Source organism: Athene cunicularia (genome assembly GCF_003259725.1).
Source record: "Athene cunicularia isolate RWA chromosome 2 unlocalized genomic scaffold, athCun1 chr2_part1, whole genome shotgun sequence".
In the NCBI taxonomy this organism is placed as follows: Eukaryota; Metazoa; Chordata; class Aves; order Strigiformes; family Strigidae; genus Athene; species Athene cunicularia.
Window position 1 is genome coordinate 15,267,059 of NW_020799095.1, and position 24,904 is coordinate 15,291,962.

At 39.5% G+C, this 24,904-nt stretch overlaps 1 protein-coding gene across 2 annotated transcripts in view; it reads right to left on the reverse strand.

The window, feature by feature from the left end:
* Positions 1 to 203: 203 nt before the first annotated feature.
* PLEKHA8 (pleckstrin homology domain containing A8) overlaps positions 204 to 24,904 on the reverse strand; it is a 32,430-nt gene continuing 7,729 nt past the window's right edge. The window contains exons 2-14 of one of the 2 annotated variants that reach the window (XM_026842047.1): positions 21,354 to 21,470; positions 20,527 to 20,682; positions 18,488 to 18,612; positions 16,893 to 17,051; positions 15,948 to 15,988; positions 15,262 to 15,419; positions 12,537 to 12,696; positions 12,040 to 12,125; positions 11,332 to 11,390; positions 9,868 to 9,998; positions 9,294 to 9,364; positions 6,996 to 7,057; positions 204 to 6,071 (exon numbers count right to left, since the gene is read on the reverse strand). In XM_026842047.1, coding sequence (XP_026697848.1) covers positions 5,874 to 6,071; positions 6,996 to 7,057; positions 9,294 to 9,364; positions 9,868 to 9,998; positions 11,332 to 11,390; positions 12,040 to 12,125; positions 12,537 to 12,696; positions 15,262 to 15,419; positions 15,948 to 15,988; positions 16,893 to 17,051; positions 18,488 to 18,612; positions 20,527 to 20,682; positions 21,354 to 21,470 — 1,523 coding nt within the window. In that variant the 3' untranslated portion in view covers positions 204 to 5,873. Of the gene's footprint in view, positions 6,072 to 6,995; positions 7,058 to 9,293; positions 9,365 to 9,867; positions 9,999 to 11,331; positions 11,391 to 12,039; positions 12,126 to 12,536; positions 12,697 to 15,261; positions 15,420 to 15,947; positions 15,989 to 16,892; positions 17,052 to 18,487; positions 18,613 to 20,526; positions 20,683 to 21,353; positions 21,484 to 24,904 lie in introns of both variants that reach the window. The other variant, XM_026842048.1, reaches the window with a different exon arrangement.

The following is a 24,904-nucleotide window of genomic DNA, read 5'->3' on the forward strand; positions in this document are numbered from 1 at the left end:
TCCACATTAATTAAGGAGCCCTTGTCTTCATCTGCACCTCAAGATGAAGTCTGTGAAATGTCTACAGAAGAGGTTCAAGTCCAGGCAAAAGAAGGACAAATAACACATTGAATTTAAAAACACAAATTCCTCTCACCCTGCCCAGCCAGCTTTTCTAACTACAGCCTTCACATATTTACACTGGCCAAGGAGCCACAACCACATGCCAGACACAGCTTTTATTCTTGTAATCAAAACAGGCTCCATGTGTATTAACATTCTTTGTACAAAGATACATACACGTAGTTTCTGTCAACCAGAAACATACTGCTTTTGACTGTTCACACAGTACCTAGAACAGATACAGTCCTGAAGAGCACTTTAGCCCCCCTATTGTAATAAAAGAAACAAAATCCATGCAAGGAGAAAGCGAGATTTTAAAACATGCTTATTTAAAATAAGTTTATTATAATGAAATAATATAAAAGTCTGACAAAGGTCTTAACAATGCTCCAAAAGAAGAGACAGATGCTGTATGATTTGAGAGACAACACAGACTGGAAACTTCAAAAGTATTTCAGACTGAACTGCTTATGACAGCACAATTCGTGCAACACTTACAATGGAAGAGGTTATTTTGGGGGCATGAACAAGCCCTTAGAATTAAGTAAATTTAAAAGTGTGAGGCAATATACCTTCTCTTCATCTTTAAATGTATTCAGTATGTATGTAATGTATTTTAGTATGTATAAGTAAGGCTTGCAGTACGCTCAGCCTGACATTGATAAAATGTATGCCCAAAATTGGCTTGGAAAAAGAAAATACAAAAGGAAACCACAAAAGCAAGCTGCTTTGGTTTTCAGTTTAGCCACTGTATTCTGGAATGCAATTTACTTGTTTAGTTTCAAGTAGACATAAATCTCAAACTTTCAAGATGGCTTTAAATAAATTAATCAATCAGTTTTGGACCCCCTGAATGATGCAATGCAAAATAAAGTTATCAAACTGAAATTAGGATATGAAAACAAGGAAATTTCATATATATATAAAAAAAAATATCCACATCTAGCACATATGGAGTATCTGCGGGGAGAAATCCTATACCAAGAAAGGGATATTAGAAATGATAGTCAAAGACCACGTTTAGAAGAACTGCATGCCAGTGGGAGGGTGCACGTGTGTTTAAGAGAAGCATATGCCTATGTTCTAACTTCAAAGCAAGTGCTTAAAATCCTTGTGTGAACTGTGAGCAGGATCGGCTACTGCCTGGGCTTGCTCAGAGCCAGTAAGTGCTTTAGGATACCCCTTCTGCACAAGGGTGATTTTAGATTGCTTGGAGCATGCAGTAGTCTGCAGGGTTAGTTCACCAAAGCGCTACAGAAAGTACCAAAGCGGCATGAATTCAGTTATTCCCACTCCCCTTCTCTTTTTGTTTTGTTATCTGTATTATGCAGGCAAGAGAAAAGAAATAATTTAAAAAAAAAATCCAATCCCTGTGCTTTCACTCATAAGAAGTAGAGCTGCCAAGTCTGGGGTGTCTCAATTAAAAGTTCAAAGTGGTGTGGTTTTCCTGGCAAAATATGTCAAACCAGGGAGAAATTTCAGAGAAAAGCAGCACATTCTCTGTCTAACTGTATGTTTGATTGCCTGCCAAAGAATTTAGGTCTGATTTTCCAAGTTTACATTTGCATCACTTACCAAATTTCCTGCCTTGTGCTCTTATGGACAGATGCTTTGACTTGACAGCAACAGCCCTGGTAGCAAAGCAAATGACAATGGAAGGAAAGGAAGGGGTGGGGACCAGGTGGGGGAAGAAGGAAAGACAGACAGGTAGGAATGCTCTAATGATCTTTTCTAGTGTCTAAAAGGCAGTTTAAGGTTCCCTAAATTTTTTCACAAAAGTTGAAGTGATAATGAAAAGAAAGGGTTGGAAGGTCCAGCATACAGAACACATAACATTACTCTCTATAATGTTCGACACCCCTTTGCCAAAGCACGCTGTGAACAGCTGGAGGACACTTTGGGCATACTTTTTATACGTCCAGTCAACCAAGTGACACTTTTCAAACTATGAAACATTTTTAAAGCAAACATCTGTAACCTAAATCCTGATGATGCTTTACAAAAAGCTTGTAAGTGAAGGTATATGGCCCTTAACTTTAAGTGCATCTGTTAATAGGAGACCCAATAGGAGATCCACTGTCAAGGTGGGATGTTTCAATGACTCCTTAAGTTTACACTAAACCACTTGAGTATCCAGTTCATATTCTACAATTGTAATGTCACAGAATTTCCATATACAACTGAGTACGGTGTCTTAAAATAGCAGAGGGGGCTCTGGAACATAGTTCATCTAAAAAAAACCAACAACAAAATAAATAAAATAAATAAAAGCCTCCCATTGCTAAGCAGAACTCAACTGAAATTATTTGAGAGCTCTGAGCTAATGCCAACGGCACTATATTACAAAGATGTGTGTATGCCCTCTACTCAAATATGTTGACTGCCATTATTCAGTACTAGATAGCACTTCTACCAGATTGCTTTGGGATTTACCATGTCTCAGCAAGGATGCGCACTGGGGATAGACACTGTCTGTGTCATATGCTGTATCAGAGTTCTACGCTCAGTTATACTAATTTCACAAAAAGCAGCCTTACTCCCCTAGGGTAAGGCTGTGATTACTCTTATTTTGCCATGGTTAAGTAAAATCCCTGAGAATATGCAACTGTTAGACATTGAAGGAAACAGCCAAAAGCATTTCTAAAGGAAAAAGACGCAAAAACTTCAGACTAACACAGTTCAAGAAACCAAAGCAGTTCACATAAAGTATACAGAGCAAGGGTGCTGTTATCTGAGTCAAGTGGACCTCTATCAGTATGTAGCTCAGCTGGTTATAAAAGTCAGCCATTAAAAAAACCCAACCAAACAAAACAACCCTAGCCAATCAACAAACCAAACAGAAAACCTCCTCTCCAATTCTAAATTTGAAGTCCAAAAGTTAGTTGCTTGTTCTCTACAATTATTAAAACCAAAAGCAATCCTCTCTGCTTGCCAAATTGACATCACAGGAAAAGAAAGAAGTGAATTGTCTAGCAGTGCTTCCACTTAATCACCTGGTCTATTGCATCCTTAGAGGTATAACTTGGGAGTTCAGCTCTGCAACATACCACATGTGTTTCCTCAGTGGTGGTTTGACTGGAAAGATAGTATTCCTAAGTCTTGGAAGTGCTCAACGTCCTGAAAGAGCAGTGCATGGTAAAGTACAAATTTTGAAGGCATGGAGGCCTTGCTCAATTCCTTCTCTAGAAGTTCCCTGTTTAACAACAAGCACACAGGTGTCTCCTGAAGCCATGGTCTCCTAAGAAACCTCTCAAGCACCAATTCCAGAGTTCAGAAAACCCAACTTCCCACAGAAGAGCAAGACTGGAAAGCCTGCTCTGAGTCAGGATGCCATTCTGATTAGAGAATAAGCAATGTGGACCACTATTTGTTAGAAGAAAGAAGAATGGTAGAAGTTAGTAATTGCTGAAGCTAACAATCCAATGAAGTGTTATGTTCTCTGCCTACAAAATAAAGTCTCCTGACTTTTTGCATCAAACATTGGGTCTGATGCACTACTAACAAACTAGTGGTACTCCTGCTAGTTAAAAAACAAACCAAAACCAAAAAAAACGAAAACCCCAAAGTACCTCCAAGACTTTAAGTGCTGAATATGCTTTCCTGCTACTGGAAAAGCTTAGAGCAAAAAGAGAAGTCAATTTTCAACACAATCTGACAGATAATTTCTAGAGAAGAGGGATCTTTTCCTACGGTCCTCATACCCTAGCTGATATTTCATGGAAATGGGGTCTCCATTACCTTCCCGGAACATTCAGCTAAAAGCCATTACAGCAAAGTTTCCCACATAACAGGTGAAAACCTTGAGGAAACCATGCAGGGTGGAGAGTTGGTTGTTCTACTACAGGGGCTGATTCTCTGCAATCATGCTTAGAAGAAGCAGAAAGCCAAATCCCAGAGGTTCTCTACTTCATTTCTAGTACTGTGAGTAGTGAAATAATTGAATAGAGTTTTGGTCACAAGTTTTGACTTTGTACTCTAACATAAATACATACTACTTAAATTAAGAATATCCAAAAAACTAACAAAACCCCCACATCCTTCTGATCCCTCTTGGTGTGTGTTGGAACTATAGATAGGCACAACTCCGAGAAGTTGACAGAAACAAGAAAGTCACACTGCTTAAATGCCTAAAGTTCCAGTATCTTGCTTTATACACCAAGTGTGATGTTTGGTCTTTTCTTCAAGCATCATATGCTTTTCTTAAAGCTCACAATGCTAGGATCTTTAGAAAGGACCAAGTATTCGGTGTGCAGAGAGGCTCCCATCACAGAGCAATGCAGGACAGCAGGCCTGCAGTACATTCATTTTATTAACATGTTTTTTAGCCTAGCAAAAGCCAGTACTTCTCCTGTGAGTATGGCAACACTGACTTTTGTATTTATGAAGATTTACTAATTCTAAGCACATCATTAGCACAATCTTCCCTCCTCCTGCATGTGAGTTAAACTCAATCTATGCACAAAGCCATCTGAAGCCCTAGGTCACCACCGGGAGACCTGTTTATGCCTTGAATGGGCAGTCAGTAATTCAGAGCCTGTGAATCACAGATCAACACAAGAAGGAATTTCATCCTTAACCATACCACTAGCTAAAAGGACTTCTTTATTATTTTTAATAGCAGCAGTGTCAAGGAGCACATTTTCATCTGTATCAGTAAAATGGTAAAAAGGGCAAATCTTACTTTCTTAATTTCCAGTCACCTCTACATCATTTTCGATTTTAAGGTTTGTAATTGGCCCAATGTGTAATGGATCCATGACAAATTCTAGCTTGCTCTATGCTTTAGTATTTTCATGTCTATTTCTATGAAGTCTTTGCCCGTAATGGCAGTCTAGGAAAGATTTTAATGAAATCTGCTTTTTAAACTGCTAGCTGTATTCAATTTAAAAGCAAATATGTTTTTGTGTCAATGTGATTCAAGAAAACCCTAAACCCAAAATAGAAAAACCCACCAAAACCTTCATAAGCCAGGATGATGGATGTGATCTTCAATTGCTTGTGTAAAGCACTGTTGAAATTAGCTGGGCTTTGCCAGTCTGTGCCAGCAAATTTCTTGCACTCCACTGGCAGGAGCTGATAGGAGAACATGGCACATACTAGGAGCTGGTTAGGGAACACAACACTCAGTTTCAAAGGCTGGTTCCTGGGGAAGTTCAGGCCACCAGCCACATATGCCTGTGGTGAAGATCTGTGAAATATCTGGGGAGGTGCTGCATTAAAAAGTTTCAACCCAAATTAAGGGACAAACTCACTGTGTACCTTATAAGCTGTCATTTAGCTTCCTTTCTCTTCTGCTACCAGGGTAACACTAATGTTCACCGCCTCTGTCCTCCTACACTGTCATGGGGAGTGGGCCTAGGGCATGGGAGAGCCAGAGCCAGCAATGCCTGCTTGGGCACCGTGCTGATGTCCCAATGGCTCCGCTGCACACGTGGCTTCCTCCTAGAGTATGGGAGCAAAGGCCAAATTCTGCTCTGTTACCTTTATGAGGTGAAGAGAAGAGGACATGCACAGGCAGGAGAGAAACAGTCAAAAACATTCATCACGGACATAGTTATGACCCAAAGAGAAACAGTACCTCTGCATTTAAACACAAAACAAGTGTAACAAAAAATAAAAGTCATACATACCCTTCCCCAAAAACACTCATAACACCCTTCCCACCTGTAAAGATACAACGAACAGAAACAATATCAAAAAAAACACAAACCAAAAGAAATCTTTGTTAATAGACACAGTCCCTGAAGTTTTAAGATGTGATCTTGCTGTAGTCATACCACCTCATCAGACTCCAAACCATGTACTTCATAAAGAGTGTCCAAGATAGTTAGCTGCTTTTCCATGGCTGGTAAGTAAATGTTGAGGTCCCTCTGCATTCCTTTGTAAAATGTTTCTTCCTGAAGATCACACTCCTCTACAGACAGAGCTGCCACAAAGTCTTCATATGTTGGAGCTGCCCTTAAAGCTAACTGGGAGAGGAATCAAAAGTTTTTAGATTTGCAAAACAGAACAGGAAAAGAATCCCAACTAAATCCACAAAAAACTTTTATGACATCTCTCTTTGCACTTAGATTGCACAGCTTTAATGTAATTACGTGTATGCGCATATGTTAAAGATTTTTAACTGGGAGGGAGGCTAACATTTTTTAATTCTGTTTTTATTATCTCTATGTAGATCCCCAGTTTAAGACATCTTCAGAGACACCCAATTTTTAGGAAGCTTCTATATATAATACTTTGTACAAATAAATATTGTACATTAGAAATACAAACCCCAGATAAAGTACAGTTAGGGGAGATTCTAGCCCAGTGTCACATACTTCAGCACTGAAGTCCCATTCTCAAAATGCTCTTTAGAAATCTCTCCCCAACATTTACATTTCTCCCAGTCAAAGTTTCCATCATGATTGCTTGGATGAGGCTTTCCTTTTTCCTTTTGTAATTGCAGTGATAATTTCCAGTGACAGACACGAGAGGGAGCTGCCAGATTGGACAAAAAAATAAACCGTTTCCTCTAGCCAATATATTCTATTTCAACTCCCTAACACATTCTGCACTAACCCTTCTTGAATGCTCACATCCAAAGACAGATCAATCCTCAAAAAAGCAACCTCAAACCCTCATTTCTTCATTTAATAGCCCTGCAAGACTGTGCTGAAAAAACACATAATGAAAAAAATGTGCATGCAAGCATGATCCATCTCTTTTGGCTCCATAAAGCAGGTTCCACCCTTGAAAGCCTAATACTAAACATAGCAATAACTACAATCCTCACTTTGAAAATAAGGTCTGACAAAGAAATCTATTAATTTTAGTGTTTAGAATTTTAACATCGTTTATTAATTACACACACAACATAAGATCACATGAACAAGACCAAGATAAATACTTACTGCAAAGACCCCGCGAACAACCCAACCATGGTGCTGCCGTAATGTCTTTCCATAAGCATTGTCTTAAAGGAAAAAATAAAAATAAAAAAAAAAATCAAGAGATAGATGTATGGCAGTTTTAAGTTTGCATCACAAAGAGAACTTAGAGCTTAAGAAACAACTATTTAAGGATCTATTCTTGCCACTGGATGCAAATAATGGGTGTTTCTGAGCACCAAAGTTATGCCTGAAAGAAGATGACAGATTTGGGATTTCTGCACTGGGGTCTCAGCTCTGCTGTCAAATCTACTTCAGCTCATTCACAGTAACTAAGTGTTCTAACAGACAGGAAACCAAATGTAATTTTTATTTGATGAGGTGTGCTTCATATCTAACACTTCTACTATTCAGTCCTTAGTTCAGTGTAAGTCTGAGAAAATAATATACAGGGTGAAACAATCCTGCAAGCTGATGATTAGCCAGCCTCAACTGAGGTGGTTAGCTCGAGCATTAACCAAGAACTCTCTCTTTACATCTGAGGGTCAAGTTTTGAGGATCACTGAAATAGAAAGCATTGGGCCTTTACTGACATAATCCTCCATATCTGTCTTGTGAGTGCCCCTGAGCATAGCCTTTGATGAAGGCCCTTGTTATGCTCCCAGACAGCTCCACTTTCATATACAAAGCTTTCTACATACAAAGACAAACATCTTCGAGCTATATTTTCCCAGTCTTAGTTTGTCACTGTCATCATTTTATACCCTTGTCCTTCAGTTGAATTTTTAAGTATCTGACATTGTATTATACTTTCCCTGAGCTGTCCACTTTGAAGAAAGAAAACCTCTACATTTTGCTGCTTTCAGATATTTGCTCAGAAGACTTCAGACAGTTATTACCGGAAGAATGTAAAAAGCCAGAAAAACACAGCCACAAGTTTTGCTGTAATATGAAGTACTCCTCATTTATCACTGTAATGACTGGGGAATGCAGCTTATTTATCTTTACAGTGTAAGTCATAATCTACGAGAAAAACATACAGTTATAAGAGCAATGAAATAAGGAGAAAAAGAGTATTGTGTATCAAACAGGACTGACAAGTCTATTCTCTGCCTTATCAGCAAATGTAGGGGACATTAAAAGAACTAATAGTTGAAAAGATTGCTTAGATTTAATTCTCAAGTAAAGACAAATGTCTTTAGGAAGCTGTTTGTTCTTCAGAAGATCATAAGAACTGGTGGATATTCCATTTTTTATTTTAATTTCATTAGCTTGATATTTGAGGTTGTAGAAAGAAAACACATACTCCATCTTTACTTAAGATTCAAATAGCTCAGTTACTCCTAAATAAGAAACTCTGACAGTAAACCAAAGCTGCACTGGTGATAGAGATACGGAAGAGTTTTTCACAGGGAAAAGGGGAGTAAGAAGTGAGAAAAAAAAAATTAGCAGCATGGCTCTGTTGCAAACACAGAGCAATTCAAGTAGTAATTCAGTGATGAAGCCTTCAGACTCAGAAGGTCAAATAAGTGCCTGAATTTTCATTATGTTTAATATCCACATCTGGTAGCAGTGTATTTACAGTCCCACTTCCAAGAGCTGCTTACATACTTCAGTGTAGTAGATCTTTTTACTAATCCTATATAGGGCGACTGCTTAGCTGTTTAAAATAAGCTAAAAAAAAAAAAAGCTTTAAAAAAAGATGTTTTAAAGGATTATCATAACATTAGACTGCATGCATATAGAGAGCGTTTTACTCAGGAATAACTAAGTCAAGACTAAGAGGGGTTTGTATTTTGTTTTATACTTGTGGTGGGCAAGTGTCAGAAATCACGTACTTGGAAAAAATTCCGTCTTTCCTGTTACAAACTCCCTTCTAAAAGACACAGGCAATTCACAGTCATACTGGCAAAAGGGTGATTTCAAGGAGTGATGGCAAATATCACAAGAAACTAAAGAAAAAAACAAAACCCAAACCAAAAACCACAACAGCAACTATAGATTTGGGAGTGCTCTTGCTGTAAACCAGTAGAGAAAGTGGAACGAGACAAAGCACTTTCTTCCCTGAGATATGACTGTCTCCCCTGCCAAGAGTATGCCAAATGAAGGAACCTTTATCTGCTATTAAAACAACATTGATCAGTTATCCAGTAACCTGCCTGAAGAGGGCCATTTTAAAAACCTGCAGCTTTCAAAAAAGTTATGTCTTGGAGATTACCTGCATCATTAGTCACTGATGAAAAAACAAGTTCTAAACAAGGAGGAAAATAGGGAAGTATGTAAACTCATAAACACACAAAGAATAAAGCAACTGGCACCTACTCAGAGCTGTTTGGATGTTCTTTTCTCCATTCTTCACTTCTGTCAAAAACCCTTTCAAGAACTTTAAGCCTCTGTCAGGATGAACCCATGAAATAAAAAGAAACCATGTTTATAACAGAGCAACCCAAAGTATAACAAAGCCCCCAAAGTTGCAATACAACTCAGAAGTGCAATAATACTCAGAATTAAGGTGCCATTTTCAACCTGAATTAAAAAAAATGCAGCCACCTCCTCCAGCCTCTCTCCCAGCTCAAAGGAAAAAAGACTTTGCTAAAACATTTTGTCTGCAGCCCAAAATCACCTGCCTGATGTTCTGGCCCAGCTGGTTCAGTCACTCACTGTAACTTCACATTTAGGGGAAAAAAAGGTTTCCTGCAACCACTTTTTCAGGCCTTTTGGGAAAGTTGCAGTGATACAACCATAGAACACCACATTACTCTTGAACCTAGCCAGCTTGGATTGATGGACCCTGTGGAAAGTCACCAGTTTGCTCCATGTACACAAGCTTGCACTAGTGAAAGGCCCCTCATTGCATCTCAGCAGTTCATGGTGTAAGTAGATACAAGGCCATTACCTTTTCAGCCACAGGAGAGCCTCTGTAGCAGAGTTTCTAACTTGTGCTACACCTGCGTTCACTTCATGGAGCACTATCTTCTGAAGGGTATCAAACTCTTCTTTGTTGGTTATAAATTTCTGGTTTATTTTCTAGAGAAAAGAACAAGAGGCAAAGCTTTAGGCTTTTAAGAACAAAAAGTGGCCTGTCCTATAAACACTACCTACTTACCAGGACTCTTCCCTGCAAAGGGATACCACAGACCCCCAACCACATCACATGCTCCCTACAGTGTGGCTGCCCTGCCACGCTGGGCACACTTTCCCAGGGCACCAGGCCAGACACATCTGGCTAGCCATCTGGCTAATGAAACAACAACAACAAAAAGTATCTCAAAGATTTACGTGTAATCTACCATTTCTGTCTGACAAAATGCTTTAGATTCACATGGCATCCTCCACATCAGTGGGAAGGAGTTAACTCAATCTGCTCTCCAAGCAAAGTCCCATTTGCCCCAAGCTTCAAGTACAAGCAAGATTACCTTCTGAAAACTGCTAAGATGTGAATTCTCAATCACGCTTAGCAGTCATCAGCATGCTTAAGCTTTTTAATTTATTCCTAAGTTGGTTGTACACAACTTCTCACAAAAACAAGAGAGAATGTATAAGGGGCAGATAAACATTCTTCTTCATTAAAGGAGTAGGTGCCTATCACTCAACAATAAATATTCAAAGTTTTAGTTTTTTAAATAGCATTTTTCTCTTTCTTTTTTCAGTCTTTCAGTGACTACCTTCAGTAAGATAAGCAAATACCTGTCTTACTTTGCACCAAACAAATCTGAATGTATGCAGTGTTCCTTATCATACACTCAGAAGATATGTTTTGCCTTTTTTGTTTGTTTGTTTGTTTGTGTTGTTTGGTTTGGTTTTTTTCCTTGAAAGAAATGCTATGAAAAGTCTCGCTGTGAATACATCTTGTCTCACAAGCAGCACTTCAAACCTTTTCAGACTTGATGCTGGAAGAATTTCCAGAACTAGAACCAAAGCTGCAGGATCTGCCCTGACCTGTTGAGAAGCTGCTTCTTAACACACTAACTTCCTCCTACTTGGTAGACGAAAGGGGTTCCTTCCCCCCCTCCATTTGTTTTACAGTCTAAAGTCAATACAGCTACCATCATATCACGACTTACAATCTATTCAGCTCAGAATCAAAGCCATATTCATTAGGTGTAACAGATATTTTACTTGGCAGGCAATCAAGTATTTTGTAAGTTTGCACATAACAATTGGATTTATTAAACACAGCACATATTATATAACCAGAATTAGGGGCATTTCAGTATTCTGATCTGACAGATGGTAATATCATCAAGTATTAAATAGCCTTCTAGTATTGACTCCTACAACAAAGATTCTTGAGCTTTAGTGCCTAAAATAGTTTGTTTTAAAAAACCAAAAAAAGTCAGTACTAGAAATAAGCTGTTACCTTGATGTTGCCTACAAAATCCATTTTAACAGGAGCAAAAACAGTTGGTCCCAGCTTGTCTAGAAAAACAAAGGTGGCTATATTTTAGAATTGTGTCATTTTCCAGTCAGCATGTCTTAGTAACAATTAATTTCATTTACTCTCTTAACAATCCTTCTAAATGGCAGGAGAATACTAAATGAATGACGTAAATTGAAGTCTGTCTTTGGTGTAGAACCAATCCACCCCATTTGGTACAAGTGTTAAAATACACCGACCTACAATTTGAAAGCCTTCAACAGGGTGCATGCTCACAGGGACCTCATATCCACTGTTAGATGCAGGGGCCAAGCAGGTGGGGGGCTGCACTAGCTGGAGGTAGAAGTCTTTGGAAAAATCAAATAGTACAGCTGATAAGTGTTTTGTCAGCTGTACTAGACATGTAAGGCATTCACCCTGCTCTTTTGAGGGGAAAAAATTGCTGTTCCTGATAGACCCATAGATTTCCAGACAGCTTATACATGGGTCCCATCTAAATGAGAGTGGGTCCTCTATGAAGCAAAGGAGTAAGAAACATCTTCTGGTACCAGCTAAATATATTCTGCTGATAGGAACTGGTTTGGAGAATTTATTTCTTTGCTAAAGTGATATAGTCAAAACAACTGCTTCACCTCTTCTCACACCTGGCAACAGTCAAAAGGAGTCAGAAGAAAAGAAGGAGCTGCTTACCCAGAACCGGCACAATTGCATAACACGACTCCAGAAACTCTTCTGTTGGTATGCCCTCCTCCTCTCGAAGTTCAATATCACTGAACCTGGTGTCCAGGACAAGTAGAAAATATTGTTACCTTAACAACTTCTTTTGTGCAGCTTCTAAAAGCAAAATTACATTTCATGCCCACTTCATGTGCACAGTGATAAGATTTATAGACATGGAACCACAAACACAGCTTTTGCTTCACTAGGTTAAAGTAAATGACTGCAGAAAATACACATTTGGTGGTGTGCAAGCAAGGCCTGCAATTACAAATAAGGAAAAAACTTCCCTCTCCACTCTGTAAAGCTAATTCTACAAATGATATCTTCTTCAATTACTGTGCTGTATGCAGTCTTGTTAAATAACCAAATAATCACAGCACATACAATTTTACAGACAGAAGAATCTTAAAAATTAGTCAAAGGCTTAACAAAGGTTCAATAATCCTTTTAATTGAAATCTGTGCTACCTATTGCTCATGACACTGAAGAAGGTAGGAGAATCATTTTCACTTCTGTCTTCCTCACATAGAGTCAATCCACTTGAAGAATTCAATTCCGACTGCAGGAACTTGTGGGCACCACAGCTTTCTACAGCTTGCAGCTTGTTCTCTTCGTCGTCTTTAATGCCTTACATTTATATGAAACAGCAGAAAAACAAAAAAAAGAAAAAGAAAACAGCCATATACTCATATTGTTATCCCTGTTCATCAAGATGCTTTCTATCTCAAAGACAGCACTTGGATATCTGGATCACGCAAGTTTGGCAATCTTGGCTTCCCCTGCCAGCGCCATGACTCTCACCACAGGTCTGTCAGGTGCTCAGATGACATTTCAACCAGTCCCCTCCCTACTTCTTTTAATCAGACAGACCAAGCACCAGGCTCCAATGCAGGTGAGCCCGCACATACTCAGTAAGGACAGCCTTATGAGAGAAAAACAGTGAAGAAGCAAGTGGGTGCAACAGGGACCAGACTCATCTCCTTGAAAGAAAGACTATTTCTCACATGGCTGTAACTTTCCCAGCACTGGTAAGGTGTCACAGTGCATTTTCAAAAGCAAAAGAATAATTGTGACTTGTTTACTCCTTCTGGTAAGTAATTAAACTGGCTGCTTAGATTGATACTGTTATGATATCAAAGACTGCTATGTTCTCCCTGAGTTGTATGAGTATCTTCAAAGATTCACAGAAGAACAACCAGTTGCCTCTTCCCCACTATGGTCTATTTTATTTCTTCTTTGGTGTCAAGTGCATCTGTTTCATATAAACAGACCATTACATGAGGACCTCTGAATGAAGACAAAGTCTTCACAAAGGTCACATCCTATGCATGGCAAGACCTTCTGACATCATGAACAACTGCAGAGAACAAGACAAAAAAGCAAAAATGATATATCGCAGCATCTGCAGCGTACAAGGTATGGCTACAGCACATCTTGCTGTCACACTATCAGACTAGCATCCAAGCTTTTCTAGGGAACCTGTCTCTCCAGGAAATGAATGCTTTCAAATGCCAGTATTTACAGACCTGGAGTGGAACTGAGCTTCTGGCTGAAGGGATCAAGCTGCAAGGAACTCTCTTCCTCCAAGCAAAGTCTGAAAAAAAATTGCAGCTTTCCCTGTTACTTGCAGAACCACTGAATAAGCCTGGTTCTGGGTGGAAAAAGAACCACTTGCACCTGATAACAGCAATGAGAGTTCAGCTATTCTCCTTAAGTCAGAAAAAAATGGCCTCAGACATCATTGACTATGCCTCATTCACAAGCAAAGTGACTCTGCTAAGGAACTAGAGTTTGAGAGGTGTTACTGATCTGTCCTTCACCAAGACACACAGGCTGGTGAACAGAGAAACAGTCCAAGTCTGCAGTGACTCCACAGGAGGGCTATGCAAAAAAGCCTGGAGTCCTCTGAAATTTCAAACTCTAACACTGTAAGCCCTAAATGACAAATGGAAATTATTTATATGACTTAAGTGCTTGAGTATTTTTAAAAAATGACTGCTCTTAATAAAGGGGAAAGGGAGGAAGACTATCTGAGACAGGGCACAGCTCCTGGGCTCACATGGAGCACCCAAATACAGCCATCAGCGAGCGAGAGAGAGCCACAGGCTGGCTGGTTCAGCCTATCCCATATGGATGGCACTGCACATCCTACTCCACCTCATGCTTCCAGCAAAGCTCTGCAGCTCAAACGTGTGTACCCGAGAAGGGGTAGGCTTTTTTTCTGGCACAGGATCAACCTCAGTAGCTAAATGATACCAACAACCTGACTGGAATTAGTTTGATCTCTTTGCTTTAACACTCTATTCTTGAGGTATTATGATAAATTGTGACACATGCATGTTATTCTGCAGGGTCTTACCACACTACACAACACCAGTTACAGAAATGGCAAAAACTCCAAAGAGAACGTATGTAAGAGCAAAATCACCATGTTCATTAACAGGCTTAAAAACCAGCTGTTTCACTGACTGCATATGTATGTTTTGGAACAATGGTCAGGCAGAGAAAGTTACTGTTCAACAGGATGAGCAGAAATCATGTTACTTGTATAGACTTAACCCAAATTAAGTTCAGCAGCCCTTAACAACATAGCTATGTTAGATGGAATTTTATACTGAATTAGTTCAACAGTTTTTTACTGAAGTCATGCACAAATCCAAGTTTTGTTATATGGCTAAGGTAATTGAAGAAATAAGGTACTTTCTAGTATACTCTTAGTTGCAGAAAAAGGGTTAATTTTCCATAAAGATTTGCCAGAGCAATCAAGAGCGACTACAAGGTCAACCCCTCCAAGACAGGCACACAAAGCTTTGATGTCCCCCTCCTGACACTGCAGCCCTACATACTAGCAGAAGTGCTGGCATTCCCAGTGGAGGGCTTCTGGGAAAAGTGCAAGCAGAGCCCAAGCTCTGCCAGGCTGTGATGTTACAAACATCAATCAGCATCTAGACGAGCCTCTGCTTGTCCAAAAAAAAATTTTTAATTTCCTTCCCCAGTCAGCTCCAAGTTAGCTATCAACAAGGGCAGAAGCTATGCTGAAAAGATTTGCAAAGGGTAGATCTTGGACTAAAATACACTGACATTCCCCCTCCTGGGACGCAAGGTATCAGCATTCTCACAGGCAGCCTACACTTCCCTCCATTTACACTTACAGAGTAATGATCCTGGATAAAAGACATTGCATATATTTACCTGTCAAATCCTCTGCTATGTGATCTTCAACAGAAACATCACTGCTCCCCTCATTTGTTTCTAGGTTTAAACATTCCAGACTTTTAATAAGTGTTTGCTCTTGATGGTTAAATTCTGCTTTTACAGAGCCATTTTCACAGGGGTTCAATTCCATCTGCCTGAAGAAAGGGAAAGAACAATGGTTAATGTATAAAACATTGCTTGGTAAGTTTCTTCCTGTGAAAACACACAAAAAACAATAAGAGAAGCTGACAGAAATTATAAGCTGTCACAGGCTGCTCTGAGCATTTACAATGACCTCTATTAAAAAAAAAGACATAATAAAAAAGAACTGATTACAAAAAAGAAAATCACAGGCAGGTATTGTAACTGAAAGAATATCCCTTCAGTAGTACTTTAAAATATATATCCTTGCCATCTACTCCACAAATTACAGCCTGCTCTCTATCAATGATCTTATGAGTTTATGGAGTGGAACCTAAGATGCTGGAAAAGAGCAGTGAAGTGGGAGAGAGATGGCTGGTGACTGATCAGTAAGTCGTCAAGTAGTTGGCTGAGAAAAATAAAAGGGAAAGGGATAATAAAGAAGAGACAGCTCCCTTTTGTTGTGTTGCAAAAATATTGAAAGAACAGACACCGTCAAAAACAGATTGAGAAGAGATTGACAGTAAAGACTTCTATTATACCTTTCCGTTGAACTGTGACTGGACAAGACAGAGTGCTTTATCTGCAAGATAAATGGGGAGAGAGAATATTCTTTAAAGCAAGAAGACGGTATCATGCTTCTCAAACTTCACATTTTATTAAACACGTTTGAGTTACCAAAAAATCTGAAAAGCTAAGCATACACTCACTAATTCTCTGACCTGGAGGCAGTATACAGACAAATCTGAAAAAGGTGCTACATTATTACACCATTAAAATGGAAAAAGATAAAGAAAATCAGGAGACTTCTTTCAGAAGCTAGCTAGCAAGTGCCAAGTGAGACACCATACAGCATGCGGAAAAGAAACAGGGCAGTGAGTTTTCTTGGCAATGATGTTTTCTTTAGTAAAGAAAAAAAATTATGAAAAAAACCTGAGACCAGATACCAGGTATGGTGAGGTAATCTCACTTTCCAGATGCAGTGATGCATCTACCTTCCTACATACACCATAATTTGCTGTTTATCAGAGAAGCTCCAGTTTTGCCTACGTAGTTGTAGATCCAGGATTCAAGAAAATGCCCGTGTCATTAAAAAGATAAGCTCATCAGCTCCTGTTGGTGTATTACCACAGATCCGATGATGTAGTAGCTTAGAAGAGTAATAACTGCTGCGAGCTCCCATAACAGACCAACTTGCCATACAGACATGGTATTTTGAAACTCCACTGTCTGTAGCTGGAGCAGACCCTGAAAGTTAATGCTCAATAACTTTCAGCTATCATTAAAAGATACAAGATTGGTCACCACTTATTAATAAATGGCCCTATGTCACTTGTAAACCACAAGAAATAGCAGAGTATGTTCCGTGGAGGACTACTAGCTATGATATGGGTAAAAATGCATTCCCTACTTCCACAAATGCTACTTTACAAAAGGGCACCTTAGCATCCGTGCCAAGATTGAGAGAAGAGGACACTGGCCGTTACCTTGTTCGTTCTGAGAACTGCCAAATGTGGGGATCCAGGTGGGGTCTGATGCAATAACTCAGAAGTGAAGGCAGTATTTGCAATCTGCATACATTCTTCAAGAGTCTTCAGGAAGGTGTCACAGGTTGATTTTAACAGAGCTCCCATATCAATCTCACTCTGTGGGGAAAAAAAAAAAATTGGAAGAAATGGACTGCAATGGATCTTACAGAAGATCAATTTGGAATGACTAACATCTACAAAGTCCACAACTGCAAGATTTCTGTTTAACGTGAATTAAAATGCAATGTGTCAGCTGGTCAGAGAACTGGCATCACATACTACTGGGGCTATTCCCCCTCATAACATTATCACTCTTGTCAGCCTCTCACTACAACCAGCTCAGTACACTTGCATTTTAAAAGCAATACTTAGTTACTTATCTCTGGTGTTAAAAGTGTATTGAATACTAAGCCCTGATGTACTCAACAATGACATTCCTGAAGACACCACTGACTGGAGAAATGAAAAGTAAATATATTAAATAAATATAGAATGATCTGAAGATAATAATTTTTAAAATCCCATGAACAAAAAAAATTGAAAAACAGGCAGAATGAAGTATCACATTGCCATAACACTCTCCATCCCTGCAAAATGCAGTTATTGATGCTGAAATGCTTTTAGCAATAAATCTTTCCAGTCAAATACCAGTAAGATCAGGGGAAGCAAGTTTTTCCTAAGAAGTGTGAGCTGGATAAACACCACATTACTTGTTTGTTGTAACAAGTAAGATGTAAGTTGTAACAGTTGAGCTGTAAGTTCTAACACTGCCTTTTATCATTTATACACTACATCATGCTTCTGCACTATCTGTTAATTTACCCTAAAGAGTTTATCAGGTACCTTTACAAAGATGGTTTCATACAAATGATTAACCTTCAGATGTTCTGCCTGTATGTCCTGTACCTGAGGACCCACCTCTCCCATGGAAGGCATCCTGGAACTCTACACCAGCTTCTCTAGCAAGTGATGTGCACCCCTCTTCACACATTTCTCTCTCAAAGCAAGGGGCAGATCACTGTCATTAGGAGACCCCTCCTAAACAAGGCTTCTTTGGTCAGGAAGATTCACAAGGTTTGAAACTTTAACTTAAGTGAGCTTAATCAGGCAGTTCTTTCTAGTGTGATCTGTATTGCCTCTTGACCTTTTAAGGGTTTTGGTTGAGAAAAGTATTTTGCTGAGCAGAATATGAATGACTTGGGGGAATACAAATGTGCACTTCTTACAAGTTATCTTTTTATAAAAAAATCTTATACTTTTTTGACCCATTATATACACATGATTACCTACAGAAATGTTATTAACTAGATCACAGATATCATATCTCATCACACTACTTCCTACCCCAACAGAGGGAAATTTATTTGCAATAACACAGTATTACTCCATTTAAACAAGAACTGTTGCATGAGTACATTATTTCACACAGGTTCTCTGCAGAAAGAGGATGAAATATTAAGTAACTGCGAGTGAGTACTACATTGGCTAACCAGAAGAGTTCACAATGCTGAAGACTTTACAGATGTGGTCTACACCAAAAATAAGAGCTGTACCTCTGGTTCTGATACACCAGAAATGCTGGCTTCCTTTGTTTTATGCACTTGCTGAACAAGGAGGTTACAGTACAGTCTAAGTTCAGACATTTTGGTCTTCAAGGCTTCTGTGTTTTCAGTGAACTCTAAAAGTGAAACAAAAGAAGAGTTAAATTTATTGTATCCATCTTGCAGTATACAATTTTAGAAAGTTGCTGAAATAGTATTACCCAATCTAACTCAATCAATACTTCCTGATTTCAAAACATTTTCTATCAACTAAAAAAGATGAGCTGGATTGGCCATAAATTATGCTCCTGACAAATACAATACTGTTTCATTATTTGCCATCATAGACAGAAACAGTATGTTCCCAGACTTAGGACACAGAAAAAGCAAGTACACAACACTTGACCTTAATGGGCCTTTTAAATAGGACAAAACCCCTACATATTTTTTGTTTTCACTAAGTAATTTAAGGTGCAAACAATTACACTGTGAATTAAAAAAAAATCAGAGTTCTGGGTAGGAAACACTGGATGGAAAAGACACATCCTGTCCAACGCAAAGGGATTAATTTAATATATATCCTGAATCACAGAACGGTTGAGGTTAGAAGGGATCCCTGGAGACCAGCTAGTCCTACTCCCCAGTTCGAAGCACGGTCAGCCAGAGCATGCTGTTCAGGGGCATGTCTGGTCACATTTTGAACATTGCTAATGATGAAGACTCCACACCCTCTCTGTGCAACCTGCTTTAGTGCTTCCTCAGCTTCACAATATACACATTTTTGCTTATTTTTCAGTGGAGTTGCTTGTACTTAAACTTATGCCCATTTCCTCTTGTCCATTCACTGAGAAGAGTCTGGCTTAATTTTTTTAATGCTCTCCCATCAGGTATTTCCTTTAATCATCTTAGCAGCCCTTTGCTGGCCTCTCTCCAACATGTCCATATGTTTCTTGTACTGGAGAGTGCAGAACTGAGCAGACCAATCCAGATACAACTAACAGTCAATCTGAGATTTTTCAGAAGTAATTTTTTGACATTAGAGTCCCAACATTACAAAATAAATTGCCTGTTAATAACATGGTTTAGTTCTGAAAATGCATCAGTAGCTTTTCACCCTGTGCTACTGATAGAACTTTGTTCTGCTTCTTGGCACTGTGCATCAGAACCTAACTTTGTGCAGGATGCTACAGTAGCATCTTCTGCTCAGTTCTGACTCAGTTTGAATTGGTAGATGCAATGCCTCGTGAAGATGCACATAAGGCTAAGAGGAGAAGTGATTCTTCATCTCAGGGCAAGGAAGTGCCTGCCCTGCCTGCATTTGCTCGGGATCACTGATATATTAATAATTTTCCGTTTTCGCATCTTCTGCATAGCCATGTGCTGAGGTTACAAAAAGTTAAGGCATGAGATCTCACCCTGACTCATGAATAACACTATACTTGTAAGCAAAAGGCGTTTTCCTGGGGTGGAAGCGAGATTGTTGGTAAAAGCAAAGAGATAAGTGAATTAATTTTCATAGCTCGACCATGATTAGATTTCATTTTCTGAACACTAGTATGCACTATAATTTAAAATCAATTGCGAACCTTTATTTTAATTGCCAAGGGATTCTTGGAGTGCACAAGACAGCCCAGTTAGAACAAGGAAGGAAAGGGTCTGAGGAACTCCAAAGCTCAAGAGCCACTCATACTAAGATGGTTGCCTAGGATGGGGCCTTACTGTCATGCACGGTCTGCAACCCAGTGACTCACAGCCAGGAGCTACTTGCTCCTTTTAGTAACAGAACCCATCAGCACACAGTTTTCAAATTATTTATACATAGTATATTTCAAGGAAAAGCCAAAGTTTTCAAATCCCCACACTAAGAGTTAACACCTGAGATTTCTAGCTGGAGTTCCCACGTGGCTTGGTTTTTAGCAGCACCAAGAACCAAGCACAGGTTGGACAGAGAGTTCAGGTATGGACTTTATCATCTTTGTGTGTACATCTACTAGGGTAAGGATGGGGAAATAGAAAGCAAACAGTATGTGCCAGCAGAAGGGTGTTCTTGCCTTTTTCCTTCTGTGTCCTGCTGTCAGTCAGACAGGCTTTGGCAGTTCCTAGTGCAACAAGCCACTTCTGCCTTTCAACTGCATTTCTTGCCTTCAGATAGAAGTACTGTTCCCCTGGGATGATCAGGTCCATTCGTGTGTTATCTGCAGGATGAACTGGAAGCAACACAGGTTTCAGACCAGTCCCTCAGCCCTTCCCAGCCCAACTGAATACCCCCAAAGATATGTTAGGTGGCAGGTCAAAGAGTCAAGAAAGAGGATGAATCTACAGCTCCAGACTTCCCCTGTTGCCATTTTATGACTTCTCTTTGGAGTTAAGGAATAGACAGGACACACATATATACAGCTGTGGGACAAAAGTCTATGAAAGGAAGTTTTGTGACCAGTACAGCATCATCCAGGAGTCTTTATGGAAAGGGCATCCTCTTCTGGCAAGCCTCTCTGTCAGGTTTCCAGCCTGAGCCTCAAAGATGTGGCAAGCAATCCAAGTGAGCATGCCTAGTACTGAAGCTTATTAGTCATATTTCTAGCTTCGGCTTTGTGCTTATGAAGAGTCATTTAAAGCTGTGTGATGTTCTACCATGGGCATGAAAAACAGTGACCTACCTGCCTGTAGAATACCCATTATATCAGAGGCCTGCACCCCTCTTAACATTTTCAAAATACTATAGAATAAAAACTGGCATATAGATCAAGTTACTGAGTTACTGCAAATACATACCAAAGAAATCAAGCTGCCAAATAGCTCTTGTGACCTGAAATCTCATCCTGAATGCAACGTTATTGGACAAACTTCATGCAGCTGAGTGTTACTGTATCTTAGTTACCTTGAATTTCACACACCGCCATTTGGATGCTTCCCTTACAACCCTTCCAGGCATCTTCCTGAGAGTCATAATAGGACAGTATGCCACCACAGAGAAGAAACCATCGAGGCTGCCAGCCTGAAAAACAAAACTGCATTTCTCAGTTACTTCTCTCCCTGCAATTCCACCACCTCTCTCACTCAGGACTCAGTGCAAATAAGGCCCCAAAGATTCTCAGTTCCCCCAGGAAAATTAAACCCTTTTAAATAGTAAGATTTGTGGACAGGTCCAGATGTTGTACACCATAACCCCTGCTTATTGGCAGCTATGTGTCCTTTTTGCAGGCAACTGGACCACAGTATGTTCCTGAGATGCCATATGCCATTTTCAGTACTTTTGCTAACACAGCATCACTGACTCACTCTCTCTTCCAAAACCACCTTTTCAGTCCACCACCCCTCAATTTCTTTCATCACTCCTCAACCCACCTCTTCACTCTTTCTAAAAGCCACCCATGCTGTCTTGCCTTACATGTCTTCCGCCTTTGTGGGAAGGGCTAGCCAAACTGTCTTGAAAAGCAACAGGCAAGAAACTTCTAAAAATCATAGGAAGGAGGGGACAGGGGCGGATGTGTTGATTTCTGAACACTATCTTTCTCAACAAAGCAGTTCTCAGTAGCTCTTGAAATGCTGCCCACATAAAAAGTAATCCTGAATTAATGACTTTCACTTCTGGATACTTTCCCAGGGAATAACCAAAACACCAGGCTAGACCAAAATCAAAAAGTTCCAGGTACCACTTTGGTCCACCCTGCTGCCCAGCTTCAGAAGTAAATTACCCTTTTTGTTTTTCTCTTTTGGAAGTACTAGAGCGATATGAAAAGATATAAACAAACAAGACATGACAACTGTCATTTATGTCTAATTAAAAACTACAAGCTCATTAACTTAAGAAGAAATGAGGCAGCAACATCACTAGAGAAAAGCAGCTTTCATTACTGAGCTGCAAATCTCGCTGGCCAGGACCAAGGGAGTGAGATACCAAAGCTCCCACACTGCGCCAGGAAACCACCTCTGGGAAAAACACTTTGGCAAGACCACGTGGGCCACGTGGCTCATACACATTTTTGCAGAGGGGCCTTGCTTCTACTGTCCCCTGCACCAGGGCTCTGCCAACCAACACAGCGCTGCAGGAGCCCAGGCTGGGCTTGGACTGGTATCATGTTGGAGGAATGACTGCTCCTTACCATCCAGGGTCTAATTCCTTAAGCTACAGCTGAAGCCAAGCCCAACTCAGTTTAAGGTCAGAAATCTCTAAAGCTAATGTAGGAGTATGATTTGGGCTTTTTTGTTTGGTTGGTTTTTTTAAACAAGCAATACCAGAGCGTCTGGGCCAACTTGGTCTATAGATTGCTGAACCTTGGGAGTGGCTGGAATACAAATTAAACATAAATCCTTTTTCACACACTTCCAGAGCTCTTCCATTATTTCCTAGAAGAATATAAAGACATTATAAACACCAGAGTATTCTCAATACTTCCTTATTTTCTATGAAGGGGAAAATAAAATCACAAGAATGAGAATAAAAAAACCCAGCAAGACTGATTTTTATGTGTCTTGCCACAAAAATAAAGAAACTATACTAAAAGTCACTATTGATATGGAGAAACTCACAAAAAAAAGGAGGTGATTGTTCAGCAGAGAGAAGCAGTTAATTGCTTCAGACACTCAATGGCACAGAACCAATCCCCTAAATAATGCACAGTGCCACAGTCAATACAAGCCTCTAATTCAGTCTGGAGATCCTGCTGCTGCACATGAATTATTTCAGCCATGGTCCTACAGCTTACAATTGCAGCTGATGCTCAACCAAATTGCATCCCACCAATCAAAGGCTGTGCAATCAATTAGCCAACATACAAAGCACTCTGCCTCCATCACTTTGGAGACTGGTTAAAAATATGTTATGAGTCAATATATTTTGTTGAGGCTTTTGTTTGGTTGGGTTTTTTGGTTCTGGGTCTTTTTTTTTTTTTCTTGAGGGGGAAGCAGCAATTATATGTCTCCCTTTGCAGAACCTAACTGTTCTTTATTAGATATGCATTAAAAAGACTATGATAGGCAATTGTTAATTAGGACAGCATATCTTTTCAGAACAGAATTGTTACACTAATAAAAATACACTTTTGTAAAAGGAAACGAATTAAAAAAAAAAAAATCACAGCAAGGTTCTGTCAGAAGATGCACTAACCACCTGGTACTCACTGACACTGAGTCAGCAGCCATGGGAGGGTTATCCTAAACAACCAGCTAAAAATTGCATGTGGCTGACAAATCATGGGCAGTGCAACAGGGATATACAATCTTCAATTACAGGAGCTTCACATTTGCAGACAAGCAAAGAGAAGAGGGAAAAAAACCTACCACAACAAAAACCAAAGCAGCAAAAAGACACTTAGACACTTCCATGAACACAAGTCTTGGGTTTATTCAGTTTTATTTTCTCCCTATAAACTGTCCTAGGAATATTGCAATTTTTGGAACTGAGCATTCAGACTTCATCTGGTACGGAAAGTTAAAGCTGAACCTTTTGAGGTCTTACTGGTGCCAGCACTAACACAACTTTGAAGAAGAATTTACTAAGCCCATTTATACTGGTGGTGCACAGGCAGGACAAAATATAGCTCATACTTCCACAACTCATTTTAGAGGCACAGAGCCATTAACAGTAAAAAAATGACCTTGCTGGGGAAAGAGATAGATTTAAAAAAAAAAAAGACAATAAAATTCAAAGCACAATAAAAGTGAGTAGTAGCTTAAGGTCTCAGCCATAGAATAAAGTGAAGAGATTACAGACAACTTCACAGACACTGGTTAATGTCCTAATACACACTGCACTCCTGTGAGAAACTTTAAATTAGTACCTGCAGTACGTGGATGATCTGATACTGTACAGAAACAGATACTTAAGCAGTCTGTGCCTGCTAAGGATTCAGTATTTCTCCAGAACTTTCTACAGCCTGAATCTGCCTACTTCCACCATTACACTTCAGGAAGTCTGGATACAGCTATCACTGAGCAAACTTGACAGTTCTTGATAACACAGTTGAAATTTGGACATAATTCAAACTTTAATGTTACACAACTCAGACTCTAGACAGCATTTGTTCCAAAGTGCCAAACCTGAAGAAAAAAAAAACCAACCAACATTTGAAGACATGTAGATCATGTTAGACATCCACAAAGCAAAACCATCTGGGAGAATTACATACTCAAGAAGTCAAACTGATGACCTAGAAAACAAGCTGCAATTAAGTTCCAGTTGCATTTCTAAGAGGCCAGACACTCATGGTTTTTATTATTGCTTGCCTTCCACTAAAATTATATAATACTTCATGCTTATTAATTTATAGAGCTTCAACATAAGTTTTTATAAAAACATATGGAATAGATAGTCCTTGGGCTTCTTTGACCATAATTCAGATTTTGATTGTGGATAGGAGATAATTCTGAAAACTCCATGTTATGGCAACATCTGTCTAACAGGAGGGGTTAAACCCTTCACACCCCTAC